This window comes from Perognathus longimembris, chromosome 3, assembly GCF_023159225.1.
Source record: "Perognathus longimembris pacificus isolate PPM17 chromosome 3, ASM2315922v1, whole genome shotgun sequence".
Taxonomy (NCBI): Eukaryota; Metazoa; Chordata; class Mammalia; order Rodentia; family Heteromyidae; genus Perognathus; species Perognathus longimembris.
This window is the reverse complement of record NC_063163.1, coordinates 57,108,486-57,134,874: the sequence shown is the minus strand read 5'-3', so window position 1 is coordinate 57,134,874 and position 26,389 is coordinate 57,108,486. Positions and strand designations below refer to the sequence as shown.

At 43.4% G+C, this 26,389-nt stretch overlaps 1 protein-coding gene across 1 annotated transcript in view; it reads right to left on the bottom strand.

The window, feature by feature from the left end:
• The window catches only part of Flt1 (fms related receptor tyrosine kinase 1), a 172,323-nt gene that overhangs the window by 33,428 nt on the left and 112,506 nt on the right, over nucleotides 1-26,389 (bottom strand). The window contains exons 15-18 of the mRNA XM_048341582.1: nucleotides 21,512-21,643; nucleotides 11,112-11,218; nucleotides 6,566-6,698; nucleotides 1,619-1,723 (exon numbers count right to left, since the gene is read on the bottom strand). Of these exons, the coding sequence (XP_048197539.1) occupies nucleotides 1,619-1,723; nucleotides 6,566-6,698; nucleotides 11,112-11,218; nucleotides 21,512-21,643 (477 nt within the window). The remainder of the gene's footprint in view (nucleotides 1-1,618; nucleotides 1,724-6,565; nucleotides 6,699-11,111; nucleotides 11,219-21,511; nucleotides 21,644-26,389) is intronic.

Genomic DNA, 26,389 nt, shown 5'->3' with positions numbered 1-26,389 from the left:
TCTTTCTTTCTTTCTTTCTTTCTTTCTTTCTTTCTTTCTTTCTTTCTTTCTTTCTTTCTTTCTTTCTTCCTTCCTTCCTTCCTTCCTTCCTTCCTTCCTTCCTTCCTTCCTTCCTTCCTTCCTTCCTTTCTTTCTTTCTTTCTTTCTTTCTTTCTTTCTTTCTTTCTTTTTCTTTCTTTCTGTCTGTCTGTCTGTCTTGGGGTTTGAACTCAGTGCCTGGGCTCTCTCCCTGAGCTTCATTTGTTTAAGGCTAGCACTCTACCACTTGAGCCACAGCTCCATGTCTGGCTTTTTCTGAGTAGTTTATTAGAGATAAGAGTCTCATTGACTTTTCTGCCTGGGCTGGCTTCAAAGTACAATTCTCAGATCTCAGCCTCCTGAGAAGCTAGGATTATGGCATGAGTCATGGGCACCTAGTTTGGCTTTTCTTTCAAAGCTGCAAGTCTACCATTTGAGCCAAACCTCCAGTTATGGTATTTTGCTGATTTATTGGAGATGAGAGTCTCTCAGTTTTGTCTATCGGGGATGTTTTGAATCATTATCCTAAGATCTCAGTCTCCTGAGTAGCTAGAATTACAGGTATGAGCTACCAGTGCCTGGCTCTGTTCTTTTAAGTTTGTTTTTTTGTTTTTTTTTTTGTTTGTTTTTTTGTAGGTCATAGGGGTTAAATTCAGGGCCTAGGCACAGTCCCTGAGCTCTTGTTGCTTAATGCTAGCATTCTACCGATTTGAACCACAGCCCTACTTCCGGTTTTCTGGTGGTTAATTGGAGACAAGAGTCTCAGGACAGTCCTGCACAGGCTGGCTTTGAACCTCAGTTTTCAGATCTCAACCACCTGTGTAGCTAGGGAGCCACCAGTGCCGGGCTCTTTTGTTTGAGTTTTTAAATTCTATTTCTTTTTTATTTTGGAATCCAAAGATTGAAGTAACAATTTTTTTTAATCTAAAATACTTTAAATGACACATGACTCAGATCTTTGGTTTATACATTTTTCACTGAGTTTCATCTTTGGTCTGCTAGTGATAGTCATAAATCATGGTGTTATTTGGCTTGGCCTTCCAGTACTTTCCAGAGTGGTAGCTTCTTTCAACATTAGGACGACAATGATATATATGTTTAGTTTCCAAAGATGATATGTTTTATGGTTAGGACTTGACAGTAGAAAATAAAAGGTTTGAGCAACTAAGTTGTTCCTAGCTTTCTAGTTTTGTTTTATAGTTAGGGCAAGCCCAGGCTAAGCCTTTGTGATTTGTGATGTGCAGCAACTAAGTTTCCATTACAATGTCATTCTGGATCATGGCAACATTTGGACCTGTGATCACAATGAGCATTGAGTCCCTAGGGGTCTGCTATGACAGGCAAGAAGAGAGAGATCTTAAGGTGACAGAGATCATTTTCCCATGGACAGTTCTGCATTGTTCCATTGACAAGCTTTCTTTGGGATGAGTGTAGGACTAATGTTCAAAGTCTTGGAGCAAAGGGGTTCCCAGTAGTGGATGAAAGTGATGTGGCTGAAGCAGAAACAGCTTGTGTTTGTTCCTAGGATACATTTAAGGTGCATGAACAATTAGGGAATGCAAAACAGTGACCCATCAATGGAAAACTGATGACAACATACCTTTTAGCATTTTCACAGCCACAGTCCGGCAAGTAGGTGATTTCTTAATGCCAAATGCAGATGCTTGAACTACTTTCCCAAAAGCCCCTCTTCCAAGGGATTTGCCTACAATGAAAAGAAGACCTTGGTTTGTGTGCCAAACCAGCTGAGTGAGTTTATGTATTTTTTAGGAAGGAAATGCCTTTTTCCTATGTGTTATATGAGGCTTCTTGCTTTGAATGGGTTCTGCAATGAACTGAACTCAAAGGAGACATAATAAGGGACACATTTCTAGGGTCTCTTCCTCTCTTTCCTCTGCCTCTGAGGCCTAACATTCTTTAGATCTAGAGTGTGTCCCTTGAGCATTCCAGGAAGGTAAAGAGCCAGTTTCCTTGTCATAGCATCCTTCCAGAGGGAAGGTATGACCCGCCTTGGGATGTCTCACTCATTGCTTCATGATATTGGCCAAGAAGACTTCTCAGGGTTTGCCATTAGCACCCTTGCTTGCCATTTTAAGGTCATTTATTTTGTTTGGTTTTCAGCAAAAAGGGGGGTGGGGAGGGTGAGAAATCAAGAATGATGGTTGCTGCTATGAGCTATAATAGTGCTTCATAATTTAAAAAAGTAAACATGGAATCATCTCTCTTCCATGCCAGGCCGAATATGTATTTTCTACGATGATAATATCCTTATAAATTCTCTTGGTTTTCACAACATGATCCTTTAACCATGATTGCAATTTGTTGCAGCCTCACAGAGGTGGTTGCCAAATGTAATAACAAAGCAGGATTTCCTTTGTGATGTCCATTAGGTTATACTATAATAGCACTTAGTATGTTTCTTTCTCCACCCTTGAATAAGCCACCTTGACTCAGAGGGACAAGGACACTGAATCACTCCAGTCCCTTGCCCCATGCCTGGTGTAGAGGAAGTCTCCTGAATAGTTAGAGTAGAATGCAGTGCAGCATCTGGGAATTTGTAGGACAACAAACAATGACACCAGAGGGGCCTGCAGGATGCTTGATGCTCTTTGAGGAGACTGATGCTTTTTGGGAAAGGCACCCTCCTGGAATACCTTAACTACTTTTATGTCAAGGGGTTTTCTTTTGCCCCATGAGGAAACACAGAACTAAATAGACTCATAAGAAACAGCCCATTTCTTATATGATATGAGAAAATTAGGCCAAGAAAGTCTCTCTCCTTTTTTTTTTTTTTTTTTTTTTTTGGTTCTGCTGGAGTGGAGTGGCTATAAGCAGCAACACAAATGTAAATCCTGACAGACTGTTAATTTAACACACCCCTTTCTTCCTCAACCCAGTCCTTTCTCAGCCTGCCCTGATCAATGTACCTTCTGTTAATTAGCCTTCCTTCCTCCCTTCCTTCCTCAAGCCCCAAGCCCTTCCCCCCAAGGATGTATATATTTTTACGGTCATTGTTAGGTTTGTAATGAAGCAGTCCTGCTTCCTCGTCCTTCATGCTTGTGTGCAACTACTCAGTTAAGCCTCTGCTTAGTATCCTCTGCTGCCACCAACTCAGGCATCCATTTAGGACATGGGGAATTCCAGTACTGTGTAATTTGAAGTGTCTCCATGTGGCTGTCTGTCACAGGGACACGCTGTGCTTCAGAAGGGGAACATGGGGGAGAGATGACATGTATTTTCTCTGGTCAGACATGTACTTATGGTGATTACTAAACCCTATTTCTCCCAGAGCATAAACATAGGCAGAGACACAGTCTCTGATTCCTTCTTCATGTAAAATTATCCCCCAAATAGACCAGAATGGGAACTCCTAAGTTAAAATTAAAAGGCATCCAGTAGCTCCTGCAATTTCTGCACAAGGAAATTGTATGTAGAGCGGAGAACTCTGCAAGTACCTGCTCCAGACTGGTAAAGGTTGTACACTTTGGTTGGAGGCTTATTTTCTGCTTTTAGAGAAAAAAGAAAAATTGCTGGGCACCAGTGGCTCATGCCTGTAATTATATAGTGATAATTAGATCTGAGGATCATGGTTCCAAGCCAGCCTGGGCAGAAAATCTATGAGACTCTTATCTCCAAATAAAACATCAAAAAGCTGTAGTGGAGCTGTGACTCAAGTGGTAGAGTGCTAGCCTTCAGTGAAAAAGCTAAGGGACAGTGCCCAGATCTGGAGTCTGAGCAGCAACATTGAAAGAATACTACAGAACGCATTGGAAATATTGAAAGGAAGGAAGCAAGCAAGCAAGAGGGAAAGAGAAAAAGAAAGAGTAAGAGAAAAGAAGAAAGAATAATAGAGAAAGAAAGCAAGTCATAAAAAAAAGCAAGTCATTTTCTTTTTGCAGTACCCTCCACCATCTGATGTAAAAAGATCCTGAGCTTGGAAATATCAGGATAATCTCTCCACACACTCTTAAGTCTCTAGCTTCTTCAGAGCACACAGACACCTCCTCTTTCCAGAACTTCCACCCCCACACATTCCCTTCTCAGCCGTCACAACACACTTTGTTTTAACAAGTGTTTGGGGGCTCTGCTTCTATCACAGAAAGTACACTGGTTCTCATTGGCTTCTCTCAGTTCTCTTGTGGAAGCCAACTGCTGCCTCATAAAACAGGACGAAGCGATTATAGGCTCTTAATCATTTGGCATGTTGGAATCCTTCAGCAGACCCATGGCTCTAGTTCCAGGGAGCCCAGTTGCACTGGATTTGACCTTACTCCATCCTGATCTTTTCCCTTGAAAGTCTCCCTCCTATTGCCTGGAATGTCATTAACTAGCTCAGAAATGTATAAGGTCATTGTCATGCAATGCAAATGCTTGAATCTCCTCCGGGAATGTCCTGGAATGGCCAAGATCACTGGCCACTCAGAGCAGTGTGAACTGGGCGCTTCTCTGACAATTAAGGATGCTGATTTCACAAGACACAGCACCAGCCCAGGCACCATGGACTTGCCAAATTCCAGACTGTGTGATTTTCCATATTAGGTAATTTTCCTTTTAAATCATTGTACAACAGAAAATGCAATGTTAGATAATTATCCTGGGATTCATTTGTAGGAACAAAATTCTCTCCCAGGGTTGATGAAGAATCATGAAAAGGGAGGTAGTATTTTGTTCCTGGATTTCAGGAATTTCAGTGGTAGTAACACCTCTGACCCAGGCTCCAACTATCTATCTATCAGGTCTTAATGTCTGACTTCCTTCCCCAGACCCTGGAAGCATAACGAACACAGTAGAAATCACCCCTGCTCTATTTTTCCAATCCCAGTGTAACTCTACCCATCAAAACATTCTTTTATCTCCATCCATCTCACCATAATTTGGTGACTTTCCTTTGCCAACTATGAATTCACATCACTTTGTGCCATTGATTTGTCTTACAAAACCCAGACGTCTCAAGACTCCTAGCTCCCATGTCAATCAGGAGAACATTCCTCCAGATCTTGCTGCCATACTGGGCACTGAAGGATTTCACAGTGTTGACTTGACATTATAGACACCAGCCATCATCATAGCACATGGCAGATCAGGCAAGGTAAAGGAATGGTAGAGAATATCTTAGCAAGGAGAATCTCCTGAAAGTGGTTTCTGTGAGAAAGGGGGCTCACTGAGCCCCGGGAGAGTTCTGATAGAAGGATGAACACTCTCCCATGATGTGCTGGTCATGCTAGGGAGGAGTCATCATGTGTTCTGTCTGACTGTGACTGATAACCTTGGAAAGTAGTGTGGTCTGAGAATGGCTCCTGAGTGGGGGAAAAACCATCTGTGTTCCCTGCCAAGGTTACCAAGGGGCTAGGCACATTGCCACCTAATTCAGACTTGCAGCAGCAGGAACTCATGCAGTGTGCCACCTGCCCTGAACTTCTCTAAATGTAGTTGTTTCCTCCTCCCTGCTCCCCAACATTTTACAGCCATTGCTGGTGTTTCCCTGTCTCTCCAGCTTTGAGCTAATTTCCAAACTTTTTTTCCAAGGCAAACAGAATCTGCTCCAGGTACTGTCCTTTCTCAGTGTAAGCAGAATCACTTCAAGACCCCAAGAGAAAAACAAGAAAAACCATTTTCCCCTTTCTTTCTGTTCCCATTCCAGTATGTCTTGCAAGCAGGGAGAGGGTTTGAGCTGGGGAACTGGGAACAGCCTGCTTTTCACACCCACAGCGACCAGTTCTAGGATCCCTGGATTCACAATCTGTTTTCCTAGTTCTGACCACTAATGACTCTGGCATACACAGGAGCGAGTGGAAAAATTTCTGAGGCCACAATGCAAACCTATTGGGTAGGAGTGGATTTTGGGGTTGGAGATGGGTGTGCACAGTGACATCCAAACTGGGGGAACAGAGGGTAAGCCAAGACAAAGCACATTTGCCTGCTGTTTATAGCATCCGCCCTACCTGGAAAACAAGTCTGTGCTCTTGAGCAGTGAAACTGGAGTGGTCCCCTAGGGTTTTTCTTTCGGTCTGGGCAGTCCCAATACCAGCATGCCCAGAGGGTGTCATTTGTGGATTTGTGTACAAGGTTTCTGATCCACAGCCTTGATGAATACTAATTCCTATACCAAATGTTTGACTTCACTTGTTCCTCACCAGTGTGAATTTTGGTTCTTGCATGTCTAACTTTCATTATTCAAGAGGGCCTATACTGGTGAGCCTCTATCTCTCTCCTGTTTCCCCATCCATTTATTTAATATATATCTATATATATCTATATATATCTATATATACATATACATACATTAGTCTCCAGACTAGCCCTTTAAGGGCTAAACACTTTCACAATAACTGTTGGATGAGTCCACAGATGCTCTCTTTTTGCTTTGTCTTGTTGGCTTGCATTTCCTGAGAATTCTTTACTGCTGTGTCCATGGCCCTCCTAGTTTGTGGGCATGCTGGAGGGTAGAATTTCAGATTGGGGCTCCTTTTGTTATCTTCAAAGCACAGTGTTTTGCGCACAGTAGGTGCTTTGATGGAGTTGTGAGTCTGGTGAAGAGATACATTACCCAGTTTCAGTCGTTCCCGGGCAAACTCCCATTTGCTGGCATCATAAGGGAGCCGCTCACACTGCTCATCTAGGGGAACCTCATCGGGGTCCATGATGATCGACAGGTAGTCGGTCTTAACTTCAGAAGACGACTGAGAAGTAAAGAGACCTCAAAGTCACCATGAAGAAAACAACTTTCAGACCTCAGATATTCAATTTGAAACACTACTTGGTAGCCAGGTGCTGATGGCTCAAGCCTATAATCCTAGCTACTCAGGAGGCTGAGTTCTAATGCTCATGGTTCAAATTCAGCCTGGGCAGGAAAGTCTGTGAGATTCTTATGTACAATACCTACCAAAAATACAGGACGTGGAGCTCTGACTCATGTGGGAGAGTACTAGCTTTGAGTGAAAAAGCTAAGAAACAGTGCCCAGGTCCTGAGTTCTAGACCCAGTACTGACACAAAAATAAAATAAGAAATAAAATATTACTAACATATGTTGTTCCCTAGGGTCATTTAATTGTAAATGTGTGGTCAGATACAGAGAGTGCCCCTACACACACATGCACACACACACCCATGGGTGTGCAGTTTCTGTGATATAACTTCCTCACACATTTCTACTAGTACTGGCTTTGCTATCCCATATTAAATAAAATGCACTCTCAAATTCTCCAGTGACCTTGTGTATATATGTAAAGTATTTCAGGAAAATTCCAAACAGTGACTAAAAATAGCTTTTTGTGGCATTCTGTACAAGCAGGAATATACATTACAGATGGGCAGCCAGCTAGTGGTGTGCTATGTGGCTTTTCTACATTTGTAATAAAGGCAAGACATTGAGTGCCAGTGGCTCTTACCTGTAATCCTAGGTACATAAGAAGCTGATATTCAAGGATGGAGGTTTGAAGACAGCAAGGCAGAAAAAAATCCATGATACTCTTATATCCAATTAACAAGCAAAAAGCTCAAAGTGGTGGTGTGGCTCAAGTGGTAGAACACAAGTGCTTATTATTATTAGTTTGCCAGTCCTGGGGCTTGGGACTCAGGCCTTGAGCACTGCCCATGGCTTCTTTTGCTCAAGGCTAGCACTCTACCTCTTGAGCCACAGTGCCACTTCTGGGGTTTTCTGTTTATGTGGTGCTGAGGAATTGAACCCAGGGCTTAATGCATGCTAGGCAAGCACTCTACCACCAAATCACATTCCCAGTTCCAGAAGTTTTAAGTGAAAAAGACTAGTGAGAGTGTGATGCTATGAGTTCAAGCCTCAGTATTAGAACACTAAATAAATAAATAAATAAATAAATAAATAAATAAATAAATAAATAATAAAGGCTAGATGGGACAAAGTAAACCCAAGGTCTCCAGAGCAGTGAAAGTACTTTATGAGATATAAGCAACATTCAAGAAGGCTAGACTCCTTTAGTGAGATGAGAATAAGGCTTACCATATTCTCAGAACTCTCTTCTAAGAAATAGAAGTTGATTATTCCAAAGGCTAAGGAGTAAACAGGACATAAGACATTCACAGTACATTCTGGATCTATTAGACTATTGGTAAGATATCAAGTGAATAAGATAGGCATGTACCTTGGAGTGCTTGTTTTCTTGGTAATGCAAGTCAAGCCCAGAAAATACCCTTCTGGTCACATCATAGACAAACATATTTACATTTATTGTCAGCTCCATTTCAATAGCTCATTTTCTTATTAGTGTACAAATTTACAGCATCGGTGCCTGCATTTCTGAGGACCAACTCATGGGCAACAGAAAGACTTCTTGCCTAGAAGTAAACTTCTTTGAGGTGATTTCAATGAAGTTAGGGCCCTCCTTTGGGGCCTTTTCCCCTCACCAGGCCCAGAGCTGGAGCGGGGAAGACAGCCTTTCCATACACACCATTTCACATCACCACATGCTTCAGCTCTTACTCACCCTGTTCTAGACAGTCACAGCTCACCTCATCCATCACTTGTAATCATCCTTCTCACAGAAATTATCACTAAAATGTGTCACAAATAGCCCAAGACAGAAAGGCTTGACTGGCTTCATAAAGGATGAAAATCAAAGATAGGGAGCTCATTCATCATGAACTGCATCTACCACTGGTGGTAGGCTATAAGGGACCAGCCAGTCTGTCAGCCTGTAGAAGAGCATAATTTCCTCTATAAGATGTGGGGTGTTCAGGAAACTGGAAGTGGGGGTTGTCTTTGTTTTTTATGCTAGTCCTGGGCTTTAACTGAGGACTGGGGCACTGGCCTTGAATTTTTGTGGTAAAAGCTAGTGCTCTGGGCTGGGAATATAGCTTAGTGGTAGAGTGCTTGTCTCGCATACATGAAGCCCTGAATTTGATTCCTCTGTACCACATAAACAGAAAAAGCTGTAAGTGGCACTGTGGCTCAAGTGGTAGAGTGCTAGCCTTGAGCAAAAAGAAGCCCGAGACAGTGCTCAGGCCCTGAGTCCAAGCCTCAAGACTTGCAAACAAAACAAAACAAAAAACAAAAAAAAGCTAGTGCTCTACCACTTGAGTGCTTAATTGGAGATAAGAGCCTCATAGATTTTTCATGCTACAAACTGAGATCCTCAGATCTCAGCCTCCTGAATAGCTAGGATTACAGGTGTGTGCCACGAATCACTTTTATGACTAAACTTTTCAAAATCTAAAATAGCACAAGACTGTAAGAAAAGTCTCCAACCCTCAAAGAGCACAGGAGAGCTGGAACCTAGCAAAACATATCTTGGGCTTATTCAGGATGTTTATTAGCTGGATGGTGGCAGTGACTGTGACAGAGGTCGGGGAACAGGTAGGTGTGTGTGTGTGAAGGGGTATCACTGTGGGGCATCAATGGAATTTTATAGTTTATCTCATTAGGGCAGATACCAGACCCAGTTTAAGTCAGGGCATTGGCAACATGTTGACAAATATTTATTCTTGCAATTGACATTAACACTGAATATTATTTAGGCTCTTGGAATAGAGGCCAACCGCTTAGATTTGACTCATTGCTTGACTTCTAAGCAGCCACACAACCCTGGGCTTAACCCCTCAGAGACAGTTTTCCTTATCTGAAAAGGAGTGATAGTACTGTACTTATCTGTTGGGGTTGTTGTGACTGTGAAATGAAAGAATCAACATAAAGCTATTAGACTAGGGCATGGTTTGTAAGCAGACATCAAAAAGTGTTAATTCTAATTCTAACACTGACACACAGAGGGTGAGGCACAAAGGGGAAAAATACAATTCTTATCATATGAGGAATTTCCATTGGAGAAACCACATGGAACTATTTTTGGATGCTTTGCTCCTCTGGCCTCAATTTGGTTTCAACGTCTTTGTCCATTTCATTCCTCGAGGCTCAGCTCCCATCATGGATGTAGACTGGGACAGTGGGCAGGATGGACCATGCTGTTCTACTTTCCTGCCACTACAGTCTTCAACATCTGTCTCAAGCTTGGCTTTCGCTGAAGTCTCTTCCTCCCTCTTCCCGTTCTGCACTCCTGTAGCTTTGTACATCCTCTACAGATTATGCAAGTTTTCCTTTTGTATTTCCCCCAGATAAAGTGTCTGGAGTAGCTAGGATTACAGGCATGAGCCACTGGTGCCTGGCTATCTACTATCATTTCTTACTTGGGCTACTTATACAAGTCTTCTTCTGCACTAGGTCCCTCTATTCACTCTTCCTTTCCTGGTCCATTCTTCTCACAGCAGCCCAAGTAATCTTTCCAGACACATATCCACACCTTTACCATACTTCATGTTTGCTTACTATCCCTCCCTCCACAAGACTTTTAGAATACAGATTCTCCTTGCCTGGCCAGTTTTCCCAGCCTGATGCTACTTGCCTTGGTGGCCTTACCACTCAGCTGCTGCCTCTTGTCCTTCCCACTGCAGGTCTGTTCACCCTATTGGTGTCTCATGCTCAGTGTATCCCCTTGCCTGCCCCAGCCACAGACATTCTGTTCCATCTGCCTCCAACACTTCTCCCTCCCTTCTTTGCCAGACTTCCTCTCTGATACAGTTTTGGGCCAGCCAAGTCTTTCAGCGAATGCAAAGTTTCAATTTGACATTTGACAGTGTGGTGGACACAAGTCCATCTCCTTGCAGACGGCACACAGCAGCACCTGCCCTTCACCGTCACCAGGACTGGCACTCTGCACTGAACAGGTGCAGAGTAACTATTTCAGGCATGAATAAATGAATGAATAAATGAATGGATTTTACTCTCCCCACTGAGTTGTGGTGAAGCAGGTCACTTTGCACACCTCATTGTGGATCCCATTAGTGTTATACAGTAGAACCCAGACTATATGGAACAATACACACTCAATATATTATGGACCTACAAGTAAGACCATATGTCCATACTATTCCAGAGCCTAGGCAGAGGTGGGGTTTTGTTGTCCTTTCCTCTTATTTCTTGGCAGAGAGTGAAGACAAAGAAGACTTCACAGGACCCATGCTAAAATTACTTTTAAAGATTCTGTATCAGGGATGGGAAAGAACAGGGCAGGCAGGTTAGAATAGTATGAAAACAAGGCGCATAGAACTTCATCTGATATATTCTTACCCGTTTCAGTTTTCGGATAAACAAAGTCAGCAGGAGCCAGAAGAGGGTAGCCGCTACACAGGTACATGTTAGAGTGATCAGCTCCAGATTAGACTTGTCTGAGGTTCCTGGAGAAAGAAAATCACCAAAACGTGGCTTAAAAAGAAATCCTCAAAGCCACGTGTGGCGGTGAATGCTTGTGCTGCTAGCGCTTGAGTGGCTGAGGACGGACGATGGTGTGAGACTAGCCAGAGCTACAGAGTGAACTTGAGACCAGCCTGATCTGTGTAATGAAATCATGACTCAAAAAACCAAACACCAAAACCAAACCAAACCAAAACAACAACAGCAAATCCAAGCCAAACAGAACCAGAAAGCAAGAAGAAACTCTCAGGCTCTCTGTGATTTTAGAAAAGAGAGCAGTATTCCTAAGTGGTTTACCCTGGTGAAGGCCATTTCCTGTCTCAGAATGAGTCTCTGGGAGACATTTACCTTTTGAGGCTCATGGTATTATAGGGAACATAGTATTACTATAATGAACTCACACATGAAAGACTTTACAGAAATTCTGCTGTTGAGCTCACAAACTTAATAATCCCAGAGACAGCTAATTTAAAAAAAAATCAAAGGAGAAATTAAAAATGTGACAAAATTAAGGCAGGAACAAAACCTCATTCAAGTGCTAAATCTGGAATATGTTAAATCTCCCTAATGGGTTTTAGAGGAAATTCTAAAGAAAAAGAAAAAAAAATGACATAAAAGAACTCCTTTGGGACTCACAGATTCTTCAAAGTAGATCTAAAAAATAAAAATAAAACTCAAGGACTGTCACAATAGCCTGCTTCACTCCTTTTGGGACAGCCACTCCAACCCACCCACAGTCCTACTCTTGGCATCTGGGCCATAGCAGCTGGCCTGGGCGGGCTAAAAGAAGGCATGGTGTCTGCTGGGCAAAGATCTTCCTCCGGATTACAAGGATCTAAAACCAAACAGTGCTCCTCTAAGACCAAAAAGAAAATTTAAATCCTGTCTCCAGAAAGAGACTCTGGAATTTGTAAAGAAATGCCCCCACTGGAGGGCTTTGATTCCAGGGGACAGTTCGCCTGGAGTTCTAAGGGATGCCCTTACTTAACTTTTAGCTCCATTAAAATAAGACAGAGGTTTATGGTAAGGTAGACCAAGAGATCTTTTCTTAGAGGTGATGATGCGATCATGTGTTCAACAGTGACTGTGTGTGCATGACCATCCGACGAGTAGGCAGGTGGCAATGATATAGCAGTTCCATATGTGAAGATTCTGTCTAGAACGCTCTTTCTTTCCATTCAGCAGTGCTAAGTCCTGCCTCAGGCAAGGAAGGGCAGGAATGAGATGGAGTAAGGGGAGTTGCTATTTTTAAAAAGCCCCTTCATACTGAACAAATCAATTCACTTTTTAAAAAGCTTCAGAGGAGCAGGGCGGTGGTGTCTCAGGCCTGTACTTCTATCTACTCAAGAGGCTGAGATCTGCAGATTGTGGTTCAAAGCCATTCTGAGCAGGGAGGTTCCTGAGACTCCTATCTCCAGTTAATCAGAAGTGGAGATGCAGCTCAAGTTGCACCTTCCTTGAGTGGAAAAAGCCAAACAACAGTGCAAAGCCTGGATCTGCAGAGACAGAGGCAGAGGTAGGCATTGTAGGTCATGGGGGTAGAACATGAGGGCCATGGCAGTGGGACAGGACCAGAGCATAGAGGATCTGGAGCAACTGGATAAGGTTTCAAGCTAAAATAAATGCTACACATGGTCAGAGATAGTGAGGATGCCCCTGCCTTGCATCACTGCAAGTAGACGCAGTGGAAACCTGTGGATAGCAGCAATGGTACTCACTGAGTGCTTGTTATTCTGGGACTGTGCTAAGGACTGCCATGTATTTATTCATGTCAATCTATGAGCTGGATGATTACCATTTTATGAATAAGGAAACTGAGACACAGATTAAGACTCTTGCTCAAAGTCACATAGACTGCAAGTGGTGGGGCTGTGATTTAAACCCAGATAATCTGACTCGCCATGCTTAACTCCATGTATCTCAAGGAACACCAATTCTTCCTTCTTTTTCTTCTTCTTCTTCTTCTTCTTCTTCTTCTTCTTCTTCTTCTTCTTCTTCTTCTTCTTCTTCTTCTTCTTCTTCTTCTTCTTCTTCTTCTTCCCTCTGGGACTTTACAAGTTCTCCATTAACTACTTCTGATTGGCCAGGTTCTCTGCCACAAAGTGTCAGATTGTCACCACTTCTCCTTCCCCACTGTCACTGCCTAGACTAAGACTCCAGCAGTTGCTGTAACTTCCTTCTCAGCCTCCACTGCGCCACCTCGTCTACTCTTGCAGTAGGCAGTGCTTTATTTTGCCTTTTTATTTATTTGTGGGTGTGTTTGTGTGCATGTGCGGATACTGGGACTTGAACTCTGGGCGTGGGTGCTGTCCCTGAGCAATTCAAGGCTAGCGCTCTACCACCTGCGCCACAGCTCCACTTATGGCGTCTTCTGTTTATGTGGTACTGAGGAATGGAACCCAGGGCTTCACGTGTACGAGGCAAGCATTCTACCACTAAGCCACATTCCCAGCCTACCTTATTTTATTTTTTAAAATATATTTTATTGTTATTGTAGAGGTGATACACAGTGAGGTTACAGTTAATAAGATAAGTAAAGAGTACATTTCTTTTTTTTTTTTTTTTTTTTTGGCCAGTCCTGGGCCTTGGACTCAGGGCCTGAGCACTGTCCCTGGCTTCCTTTTGCTCAAGGCTAGGCACTCTGCCACTTGAGCCACAGCGCCACTTCTGGTCGTTTCTGTATATGTGGTGCTGGGGAATCGAACCCAGGGCCTCATGTATATGAGGCAAGCTCTCTTGCCACTAGGTCATATCCCCAGTCCAAGAGTACATTTTTTTTTGAACCATGTTACCCCTTCCCTCACTCTCTCCCAGTTTCCCCCTCCTGTTCCCACCCACAAGTTGCATAGTTCATTTTCAACATAGTATCGAGCGAGTGCCATTAAAGTATTTGTTCACCCTTTGTCTCACCTTTTCTGTATCCCGCTCCTTTCCCTATTATTTTTATTTTTTTTTCTGGAGATAATGGGACATGACCTCAGACCTCATGCTAGCTAGTCAGGTGCTCTATCATATGAGTTACACATCTCAGCCCTAGTATTTTCTAAATATTTTACTATTTGTGTGTTTACTCATTTATTTTTTCAGTGTCAGAGAATGATTTCATAACTTCACACACACTAGGAAAGCATTCTCCCACTGAGTTATATCCCCAACCCTGCTTAGGTCATTTATCCCCAACCTTGGTTAGCTCTTCAGTTTCATCTGCTGGTCAGATCCTGTTCCTCTTACCTCATTCCACAGGATGAGGGAACAAATGGTTAACTTTGTTTTGCTTCTCTCCAAAGAGATGAGGCTTTCAAAGAGTTCAGGGTCAAGTCCCTGTTCTTGAATGTTCTTTAAACATAGTCTACCACCTAAGTCTCAGATCTTCTCTAGAGTCTGATACACAGTAATATTAGATAGGGTGGCAGTGTGCATATATGAGTACACATATATGAGTACGCACATATGAGTATGTTCAGTGCAGCAGTAGAGTGTAGGATCGAGGTTCTTTGGCTCACTGCCACACTGCCAGTGTTTAGGAGAATATAGAATGTCTGACACATAGGAGACATCCTGAACACAGTCACCAGGTCAATTAATGAAATTGGCTTCATTCGCTGTTGGTCAGCTTAGGGGTTAAGTTTCTCTGAACTTCACGAGATTGAGACCACTTACTTTTATTGAGATTAAGAACCACTGCCAATTGTCAAAATGTGGCCATCTACTCTCTCGATACCCATCCTCTGCGTGGGCGGATGGTGAGCTGGAGTGCGTGGGAGTGTGGATTTGCTGCTATGCAGCCAAACCGAGACGCAGCCCAGTGGCCTCTGGTTGTCACAGATGCTGATAGCATCTTGATGCGCAGCACTGCCTGTGTGGACCCTCTCCACGTGCTTTCTTCATGGAATGTGCCGCAGGAAGCCCCTCTGATTGTGGGAACTTTCTCACTGCATTCTGTGGGGGCAGGAAGCTGACCCCAAAGTCTAATTCCACAGTCCTTACTCAAGCAACATTCCTTTCGGCGGGACTATGTTTGGGTGCAAACACTTCCACATGGAAGGAATAAACTCATGAAAAACATCCTCAAGATGAATCTATCTTAGGCAGGAAAGGTCTATTTAATATTAATATTCATCACTGCTTAATGAAAAATGATCAAATTTGTACAGTGTATAATGTAGCATGTACACTCTTCTCTTATTTGATTGCTTCACTTCTATCTTTTATTTGGGGAGACTGATTTAAGTAAGCCCTTAGGTGTCAGTGGTCAGACATCCATACATTGGTCTAAACCCAGTGCAGGCTCGCTGGTAAGAGCTGATGAGCTCAGTACAGGAGCAAGCCCCACTGCACGTGGCAGGGAAAAGAAGGCCAGCGGAAACGTGGGTGGGATTTGACAATAATTAGGAGTGAGTGCTGGTTCTCAGGGCCATCATTCCCACACAGTGTGTGCGAAAGGGCAGCATGAGGACACAGGACAAGCTATTTTTATTTGGGATTCTGACAAGAATGTGGGCAATTTGAAGAGTATAATAATTGTGCCTTTGATGACTGCCCCTATTGAATAGAATGGTCCCCATTAGACTTTAATCTAATAGTCCCCTCCTAGACTTTATCCCTCTTGGAATAGAAAGGGCAGGTGCCATGTGGGGTAGACAAAGGGTGTTCAAAGTTTATACGGCTATGCAGTGTCCCGAGACTTTCTGATGGTAATGGCTCTTTGTACAAACAGCTTGGGCTGCATGGTCTGGTAGCTCACACCAGCTCTGGCATGTGGCATCAGACTAATAGAATTGTAGGCAATAGAGCTAATAACTCAGTTCATTAGATATAATCAACAGTTTCCCAAGAAGCAAAACAGTAGGACAGTGGGTATAGTGGTTTATGCCTATATTTTCAGCTACTTTGGAGGCAAAGATAGGAGGATTTCAGTTTGAGGCCAGCTCAAGCAAAATGATTTTGTAGAAAGATTTGATCTTAAAATAATAAACCAGAGGGAGCTGGGTATATGGTCTAGTGATAGAGTGCTTGCCTCGCATACATGAAGCCCTGGGTTCAATTCCTCAACACCACATATATAGATAAAGTCAGAAGTGGTGCTATAGCTCAAGTGGTAGAGTGCTAGCCTTGAGCACAAAAAATCCAGGGACAGTGCTCAGGCACTGTGTTCAAGCCCCAAGACTGGCAAAATAATAATAATAATAATAATAATAATAATAATAATAATAATAATGAAGAAGAAGAAGAAGAAGAAGAAGCCAGACATGATAGAATATGCCCAGCTATTTTGGAGGCAGAGATACGAAGATGTTTATATAAGCCAAGCCCAAGCAAAAAGATGAAAGATTCTATCTTAAAAGTAAGCCAGTCATGGTGACACATGCCTATAATTCCAGCTCCTCGGTAGGCAGAGGTAGGAGGATTGAAGACCAAGGCTGGCCAGGACAAAAAGTAGGAGATCTCAGGCTGAGAATATGGCCTAGTGGCAAGAGTGCTTGCCTCATGTACATTAAGCCTTGGGTTCGATTCCCCAGCACCACATATATAGAAAATGGCCAGAAGTGGCGCTGTGGCTCAAGTGGCAGAGTGCCTAGCCTTGAGCAAAAAGAAGCCAGGGACAGTGCTCAGGCCTGGAGTCCAAGCCCCATGACTGGCAAAAGAAAAAAAAAGTAGGAGATCTTATCTAAAAAAATAAACTAAATGAAAAAGGACTGTGATGTGCCATGGATCAAGTCAATAGAGTACTTCCCTATCAAGCACAGAGCCCTGAGTTCAATCCCAAGTGCTGCCAAAAGGAAGGAGGGAAGGAAGTTAGAAAGGAAGGAAGAAAATAAGGAAAAAAGAAGAAAAAAAGAAAGTAAATGAATGAATGAACAAATGAACACCCTGGCCCAGAGCGTACCTTGACTCAGAGACTAAGTTCAGATTCTATCGGGAATTGGCAAGAAGCCATTATGTGACCCAGAGGAAAGGTGGGTCACAGAGAGAAGAACAAGAGCCCCATCCCTCATTTTCTTCAGCTTCTAAGTAGTGGAGCGAACAACATCGCAGGTGAAAGGTGTGCACCTGCTGTAAGCTATCTGAAGGCTGCTTCTTTCACTTCTCTTTTCCCTCCCCCCACCCTTTTTTTGAAAATTACATTTTAGATCTCAAGGGAAAGATAGTGTTATTCCCCCTCATCCAATCATACTGTATGTATCCCAATTTGTCTCTTCTGCCTAAAACAAATCAGACACAAGTACCATTTCTTTTTTTGGCAGTCCCCGAGCTGCCACTTTCCCTGAGAAAGTTGCCTCGTATAACATAATGGTAGAAGTGTCCTCTGGTGCTGTTGTTATTGTAATTCCTGGTAACTCATGAGGTGGAACAACACTTCCATTTCCATGTCTACCGCTAGCCCAGAGAAAGTCTCAATCAAAACTATGTAGGGATGGAAAGAAAATGAATCAGCCACACCTAGCCCAACATAGGCTAATCAAGTGGTGCCACTTCTTCTGTCTAAATCCCAGGACCCAGTTACAATGTGTTTTCCCTACAGCTTGCTTACTGAAGTACAAACTTGGCCTGCAGACTTTTCTGACTCCTTAGAAATCTATGTACACCAACATGGATCCTGGACGCTAGCATTTTTTGTTGCTGGTCTCCACACTGGAGCTCCTACTCTGAGGGCCGCACGTGTGCTCAGGCTCCATCCAAACCAAACAAGACCTGTGATTATTTAAAGAAGTGACGTTGACTCCACGGTCCACTCATCCTTTACAGATATAAAAATAACACATTGTTTTATCTATGAGTATAAGAATCCTTTTTCAAAGGAAATAAAAAGAGCAGACGGTTTCCTTCCTGGAACATTCCTGAACCCTTTTAAACCTGTTAAACATAGCCACTGTGACAACTTGGGTGCCTGGTTTCATTTCCCAAACTCAATTTGACAAGATAGGGTCGAGTGAAAGGACCACATGCAGTTAACAGGAAATCAAACCTAAATCTAGAGTACCAGAGTGCTTGAAATAGTGGTTTAGACTTTACAGAAGGAATCGAGTCTAAAATGATCCAGTAATCTATAACTGCATTCACCTGTGATGGACAGCTCAGGAAGGAACTTACTCAGTGAGCCCAGAGTACCTCTGTTCATGATATCACAGATGGCTTGCACTCGTAGACTCTCCTAGGTCTCCCTGGCAAAGATTCTTCCTGTTCCAAATGATATCACCTTATGGGGCTGAAGTCCGTCTCTGGGAAACCTTATGGCCATTCCCCTTCTTTGGTTCCAGTTATTACATGTGCAGTGTCAAAGCATGAGTTATATATCATTTCTATGAGAAACCTCCTTAATTATTTGAAGAAAACAGTCATGTTGTCTCCTTTCTGGGCTAAATATTCTCTCTCTTCCTCTCTCTCTCTCTCTCTCTCTCTCTCTCTCTCTCTTTCTCTCTCTCTCTCTCCCTCACCCCCTCTCTTTCACTATTAATCTACTTATCTATTTAAGTGAATGGCTCCATTTGTTTATGCTTTTCTTGCATGTGGCACAGGATTTCAGATGTATTTTGATGACTGCTGATCTATGTGATCTGTTTTCTTCTCTGACTGTAACTTTGAAGCAACAAGGTTGGGTACAGCCATTACTGTGAGAGCAGAGGAAGAAATATAGAAGAAAACAAGGGAACAGAGGAAGAGAGGCCATGTGTCACAAATACCAGTTCCAGAGAAAATTCCAGGATGACATGCCAATCATTCAAGCTTATTATTATTCGGGGGGATATCCATGTAGAAGGTCCAAAGTAGCTCATAGCTCACAGGCTTCTCTCTTCCTGCCTCATCTACCTAGCTAGTACATAGCCCCACAAGGGCTACTCTACAGTTCAAGTCACACTCCATGTTGTGTGTGTGTGTGTGTGTGTGTGTGTGTGTGTGTGTGTGTGTCCAGGAATGGTGTTGCCCTTATTAGTGGCATTGTATAGTCTGTTTTATCGCAACCTACTTCCCCATGGGAGGTGCCCACAGTGTGTGTGGATGTGGCTTACATTCACCCCAGTCTTTTAGCTATGGTTTCAAGGACACTGAAGATTAGGGGCCATGATTTATGTTTCCATATCCTATGGAATCTGGCACAAGTAAATAAGTTAACAGCTGGCGATTGCAGCTTTTCTCCACTGTTCTAAACCAGTGTATTGATGTAGATCCTTTTACTTTATTTCTGACATGAAATGGTGGTTTCTAAATATACTGATTTAACAGAAAGTGTTTTAAGCATTCCAGGATAGAAAAGGGACTGCTGAGGAACGAGGAGCACAAGGGGAGGGCTGTAGTGGGGAGAGGGGAGACGCCAGAGTGAGAGTGGGAGGGCAGAGACAGCTATGGAAAAGCAGAAGCTGCGAGAAGCCTGCTATGTCCTGACTCTTCCGCCATGGCTGGGTGAGCAGGGAGCTGGAGAAGGAGCCCTCACGAGATCACAGATGTCCAGAGGAAAGGAGCAATGGAGAGCCACTGCGAGATGCTAAGATGGGCTGGGACATGCTGGAAAAAGACCACTGTGCGCTGGGGAAGGAGTGCAAGGAGGAGAATTTAGGTCGGTGGGCTGGGAGGTTAAGAGGTTATATGTAAGAGATGATGAGTCTGCCATTGCAGCTAAGTGATTTCTGCTCCTCATTTTATATCTTTCTGAACATTCATAATGACCGGTCTACATTTCAGATGGGATTGTGAGACGTAGGGAAAAGCACATTTTAGTCTGAGGATCAGGGAGGCTTCCTTGCCCTGAGTCTCTTTGGCTTGATACAGCCACTCCTGAAGGCCACACACATCTCAAGTTCTTGTTAAAAGACAGAGGATCAACCATTTGGGGAAGGCGGTGTTCAAGAGAAATGCACACATAATAAGCTGGTTTCTCTATGTGTGAATAAGAGAGTCGAAGAATACTCTGGAAGGATCACTTGGAAGACAAACAGGAGCATTGCTAGGGATATTTGAGGAGTGCCATCCTCTTATTTTTTCTGGAAGTAGATATTTGTGCTAGAGTAGTTTCAGTGTTTCAGGAGACTGAAGTCATCTTGTGACAAAAGAGAGATGGTGTTCGGTTTTAAAGGATCTTAAAGATCCTTAAAGAATCTGACTCACAATCTTTAAGCACTGTAAGTTTCCAAGGCAAAAGAGTTGAAACACGAGTAAAATGCCTTTGTCCCAGCTTCTCCACCAGAAGTACTTGAATGTTCTGAGGCATACTGGTGTTTGGAAATAGGCTACCAAATGACTTAAAAATTTTCATGTCAAACCTCAACATGCTATTGATATTTATATCTAGCAGGCACCAATTTGATGTTTTATGATGTTATAACTTTTATTTTTTGGATGGTTCCTTCTATCGGAAAATTGAAAATGAAATCTGAACTATTTTCCAAATGGAAGCCACATGGACACAGGGTAGCTTTTGGCCTCTTTGTATTTTGCTGCTCAACAAACTATCTGTGACCTAGAGAGAAGAAACACTGGAATAATGTGGCTCATTATGTGTTGTTTTTCTCTAATAATATTTTGTACCTATTCCTGTTTAAAAACAAAACAAAAACAGCTTAGGAGTCAGGCACCAGTGGCTCCTGCCTGTCATCCTAGCTACTCATGGAGATCTGAGCATCACAGTTTGAAGCCAGCCAGGGCAGGAAAGCCCACGAGACTCATCTCCAGTGAACCAGTAAAGAGCTGGACGTAGAGCTGTGGTTAAAGTGGTAGTTCACCAACCTTGAGCAAAAAAGCTAAGGGGCAGCACTCAGACCCTGAGTTCAAGCCCTATACTAGTACACAGGCATGCACACACACACACACACACACACACACACACACACACACATATACACACACACCTAGTTTAAGAAAACATTTGGGAAAAGCAACATATGTCTAACTTCTGGAACACAGAAAAAAGCAAACAATTGAACAATTTCAAGTGTGTGGCTCCTCCCCCTGTTCCTGGGCTTCCCTCTCCCCTCCTTTTTTTTTCTTTCTTGTACTTATTTCCTACAGGTGTGGACCACTGTATGTCAGCAGCCCAGCAGGCCTCCTTTCTTCCAGGAAGTACTTCCCCACTGAGCCCCTTCAGAGTCCGGGCGTGTGAGGCCTGCGGCCCATGTCCAGTGCCAGACAGAGGACAGCATCTTCCCGGAGGGCAGGGGCGAGGGAGGTCAGGGAAAGGAACAGACACGGCCAGCTGGCTGCAGGGGACCAGGAGGTGGGAAGTTAAACAAACAGGGAAACAGGTGTGTGCAGGGCTTCTTGTTGCTTCCCTCCCAGCTGTTTACCTTGCACGGTGAGGTAGGCTGAGCTTTGTGCAGCCCCCTTCTGGTTCGTGGCTCTGCACTGATACACACCTTCATCCTCTTCTGTGACCCTCTCAATAAACAGCGTGCTGTTTCCTGGTCCTAAAATAATTCCTGAGGAGGGAGAGATGTTTGGATTAGCGAGACGGGATGACAAATGCAAACAGCTTCTTCTAGAAACCAAGTGTCTGGCGAGCCTATGCAGCAGACAGGAATCCAAGCTCAGCTTGACCCAGTGACCTGGTATAGTGCTGCTCATTTGTCTCTTCCGTGTGTGTGTGTGTGTGTGTGTACACGTGTGCGCGCATGCACCCGGCTGGGGGCTTGAACTCATGGCCTAAGTGCTGTCCCTGACCTTTCTCACTCAAAGCTGGCACTCTACCACTTCTGGTTTTCTGGTGGTTAATTGGAGATAAAGGTTTCACAGGCTTTCCCACCTCAGCTGGATTTGAGCCTGGATCTCAAGCTCCTGAGAAGCTAGATATCAAGCGTGAGCCATTAGGGCCTGGCTCTGTCTAGCTTTCTACCAGTACCTTCACTGGTACTGGCTTCACCAGTACCTTCCCACTGGGGAGACATGAAAGAGAGCTGCCACAGCCCACATTAGTCACCAATATTGAGGAGCTAGCAGATCCAGCAATCATTACACTTACTCTGCACTCACTCTTTGTGCTCAGAACTCGGCAACACACTCTCCATTTCCAACGCACCTTGACATTTCCAACTGCCCTAGAAAGAAATATGTTCTCTTCCTTACACACAAGGAGAATGAGCTTCCCCAAGGTCAAGTAACTCACCCAAGGGCTTTATCCAAAAACACATTTGTGGCATGGGGCCAAGGGAAATCATGCTTATCTTGTCATGTACTTGGTGGGCCATACGTAGGATAGTGGTAAGGAGCTTGGTCTTGGTTTAAATCCATGCTATACCACTATAGGTTCACTTTAGGTGAATGACTTGTCCTTTCTAACTTGCAGTTTTTCTCAAAAATATTCCTTTATTTTCTTAAGTAGTTTAAGTTTTAAAAAATATTATAAACATGCACTTATTGCCTATTGACTGCTGTCAGTCTGAGTTAGAAACTTTTGTGTAACAGGCTAAGATGTGGCATCTGGAGGGATGACTAGTTTGTGAAGAAGGAAAATAATTTACGCAAAATATGCATATATACGTACATAGACACCATTTGGAAATTTATTGGATGAATGAAAATGAATAAACATAGTAATATATACTAACCAAGTACAAAGTCTGAGAAAGGATAAAGCAGCAAATCCTCAGGGAAGGCTGCTAGGAGGAGAGGGACTTGACACAAGGTTTGAAGAATTCTCAGAGGCAAAGTAAGAAAGGAAGGCCTGATGTTGGAAGGTCTTTGCATTAAGGTGTTATTCTGGAATAGTGATAAGTTGCTCTTGACTAAACTACAGGTTATATTTTGTTGTTTAAATACTTTATATTTCTGACTTACCAAAAGTGCAATTGCTGGGTGCTGGTGGCTCATGGCTGAAATTCTAGCTACTCAGTAGGCTAAGATCTGAGGATTGTGGTATGAAGCCAGCCCAGACAGGAAAGTCCTTGAGACTCTTATCTCCAAGAAACTACTCAGAAAAAAGCCAGAAGTGGTTCTGTGGCTCAAGTGCTCAAGTGCTAGCCTTGAGCAAAAAGACGTTCAGGGACAGTCTAGTCCCTGAGCTCAAGCCCCAGACCTGCACATAAATACCAAAAAAGATACACTCATTCTAGAAAAATTGGGGCCTATTTGGAAGCATAAAGAATGTCAAGAAAAAAACCAAAAGAAAAATGGAGAGACAAAGGGTAAAAGGCAAACCAATGCAACAGCAATACTCACAAAACTTCATGCTGTAAACCAACAGTACAACTGGGCTGGGGGAACTGGGGAGGGGGAAAGGTGGGAGAAAAATGAGGGAGGAGGTAATAAGTTTGATATAAGAAATGTACTCACTGCCTTATGTATGAAACTATAACCCCTCTGTACATCACTTTGACAATAAATCAATTTTAAAAAAAACCAAAAGACCAATCAAACATCTGTAATTTTATCTCCCAGCTATTTCTCTAGTCTTATTATATTTTCCCCATCAAGTGCTCAGGTTCAAATACATGGCCTTATATGTGCTAGGTAAGCACTCCTCCACAAACAGATCTCTTTTAGTCTTTTTTTTTTTTTTTTTGCCAATCCTGAGGTTTGAACTCAGGGCCTGAGCACTGTCCCTGGCTTCTTTTTGCTCAAGGCTAGCACTTTAGCACTTGAGCCACAGCACCACTTCTGGCTTTTTCTATATATGTGGTGCTAAAGAATCGAACCCAGGGCTTTATGTATGCAAAGCAAGCACTCTACCATTAGGCAATATTCCCAGCCCCACTTTAGTCTTTTGTAAAAGTAGATTTTTAATAATACAGTGTGTTCATTCATGTAACAGCTACTTTTGAACTCCTACTGTGTACTCGATAGTAATACACTAGATGCTGGTGATATAATAATAGACAACAAAAGGGTATAAGTTCTATGTTTGGGGCACTTAACATAGATAATATATTTTTAGGTAACAATAAAGTCTATGAAGAAAGTAAACCAGGTAAAGAGGATCTTGGGCTTAGCAGGGGAAGAAAGCTATGTTTAGAGCAGGTACTTGTGGTGCCTTCAGAGGAAGTAACCTGCCCTGTGGGATGGCAAAGAATAGTTCGGCTAAAGAGCTGTAAAACAGCATTCTAGGCTCAGGGCATGGCAAATAGCCCCCTTGGCAGGAATGCTTATTTAAGAAACAGCTAGAGTCAGAAGCAGTGGCTTCGCACCTGTAAGCCAGCTGCTTAGGAGGCTAAAATTAGGAGGATTGCAGCTTGAGACCAGCTTGTGCAAGAAGTTCATGAGACTCCATCCCAACCAATATAAAACTGAGCGTGGAGGCATATATCTGTCATCCCAGCTACTTGGGATTTATAAATAGAAGGATCATCACCCAGGCCAGGTTGGGAAAAATGTGAGTCCCTATCTAAAAAATAATGAGAGCAAAGAATTTTCAGAGGCATGGCTTAAGGAGTAGAGCATCTTGCCTAGCATGTGTGAAGCCCTGGGTTCAACTCCTCAGTACCACATAAACAGAAAAAGCCGGAGATGGTGCTGTGGCTCAAGTGGTAGAGTGCTAGCCTTGAGCAAAAAGAAGTCAAGGACAGTGCCCAGGCCCCGAGTTCAAGTCCTAGGATTGGCAAAAACAAAAACAAAAACAAAAAACAAGGCCAGTGTAGACAGGTCTGGGGGTAGAGCTCAGTGGCAGAGCCCTTCTCAGCATCCACAAGGCCACGGGTTCCATCTCTAGCACGGCAGGACAAAAGCTTTCTGGAGGCTCCTCAGATAGTATAACCACCAGGCAGAAATGGGGAGGAAATGTGGCTGGCTTCTTAAGTCTTCCAATGAGAGCAATGGGGGCTTGAACCAGAGCAACCACATTGCAAGAGATAAAAGGCTCTGGAGTTGCTTCCTGCTTGTGTGCTCACTGATGTGTGATATGTGAGAAGTAAACAATAGGTAGATTATTTCTAGGTGAATGGTTTTAACAACTGAGAGGATGGTGGAATGATGGTAGGAGAGCAGGGTTAAGGGAGAAACATCAAGGGTTTTGCTGTGGGCTGCACTCTTTCAACTCCAGATGGGTATTGCACATGTAAAGGGAAGAGTGCTAGGAGCCCACGGAGGTCAGGATGGAGTGAGCACGCCAAAGGCCAGCAAGGACAAGGCAGAGAAAATGTCACGCCAAGGCACAAGTGAAGACAGAAGAGAAGGCTGAAGGCCAAGCCCTGGGAACTTTAGAAAAGGAGGAGCCCAGGAGAGGGAGGAACTCCCAGAGACTGTGGCTCTTGGGATCCAAAGAAAGACTCTCACAAGACAGGGCAGTGAGCTCTGTCTGATCCGTGCTGCTGAGAGACTCCAAGGAAGAGAATTAACTGTTCATCATGAGCCATTTCAGGGAAGTGTGGAAGAAAAGCCAGAGCAAAGCCATGGAAAGAGAGAGGTGACCAGGTGCAGATGGTGAGGTTGCATTTCAAGGGAGTGGCTGGCAAATGCCAGGGAAGGAATTCTTTTCCAAGATGTGACATTCTATAGTACGCATGCATATGTGCTGATAGAAATAGCCATGGAGGAATGAACTTGCCGGTGGAAGGCGCAGCAGATAATGCTCAGCGCAGACTTCCTGAGGTGAGAGGGATGGAATCCAGAGGCCAAATTGGCCCAGAATAGGAGCAGGGACAGTCAGCTTTTTTTTTTTCTTGGTGTTTTTTGAGACATATTTTGTGTAGCCCAGGCTGGCCTTGAACTTGCTATGTAGTCCAGGCTGGCCTCATTCTCCCCAGTGCCACCACAGCTGGCCATTTGATTTATTTCAAAGGAAAGATGAGAGGTATGAAAAAAGAGGTAGGTTGGCCAATTTGATGAAACATCCTCATTTTCTCTTTTTCTCCCCTCCCCCCCTTTTTATGTAGCCAGTACTGGGGCTTGAATTCAGGGACTGGGCATGGTCCCTTCACTTTTTTTTTTTTTTCAAATTTTTATTATCAAACTGATGTACAGAGAGGTTACAGTTTCATATATTAGGCATTGGATACATTTCTTCTACTGTTTGTTACCTTGTCCCTCATACCCCCCTGCCCCCTCCCCCTTACCCTTTCCCCCCATGAGGTGTTCAGTTCACTTACACCAAACAGTTTTGCAAGTATTGCTTTTGTAGTTGTTTGTCTTTTTTTACCCTGTGTCTCTCAATTTTGGTATTCCCTTTCAATTTCCTAGTTCCAATACCAGTATACACGGTTTCCAATATACTCAGATAAGATTACAGAGATAGTGTA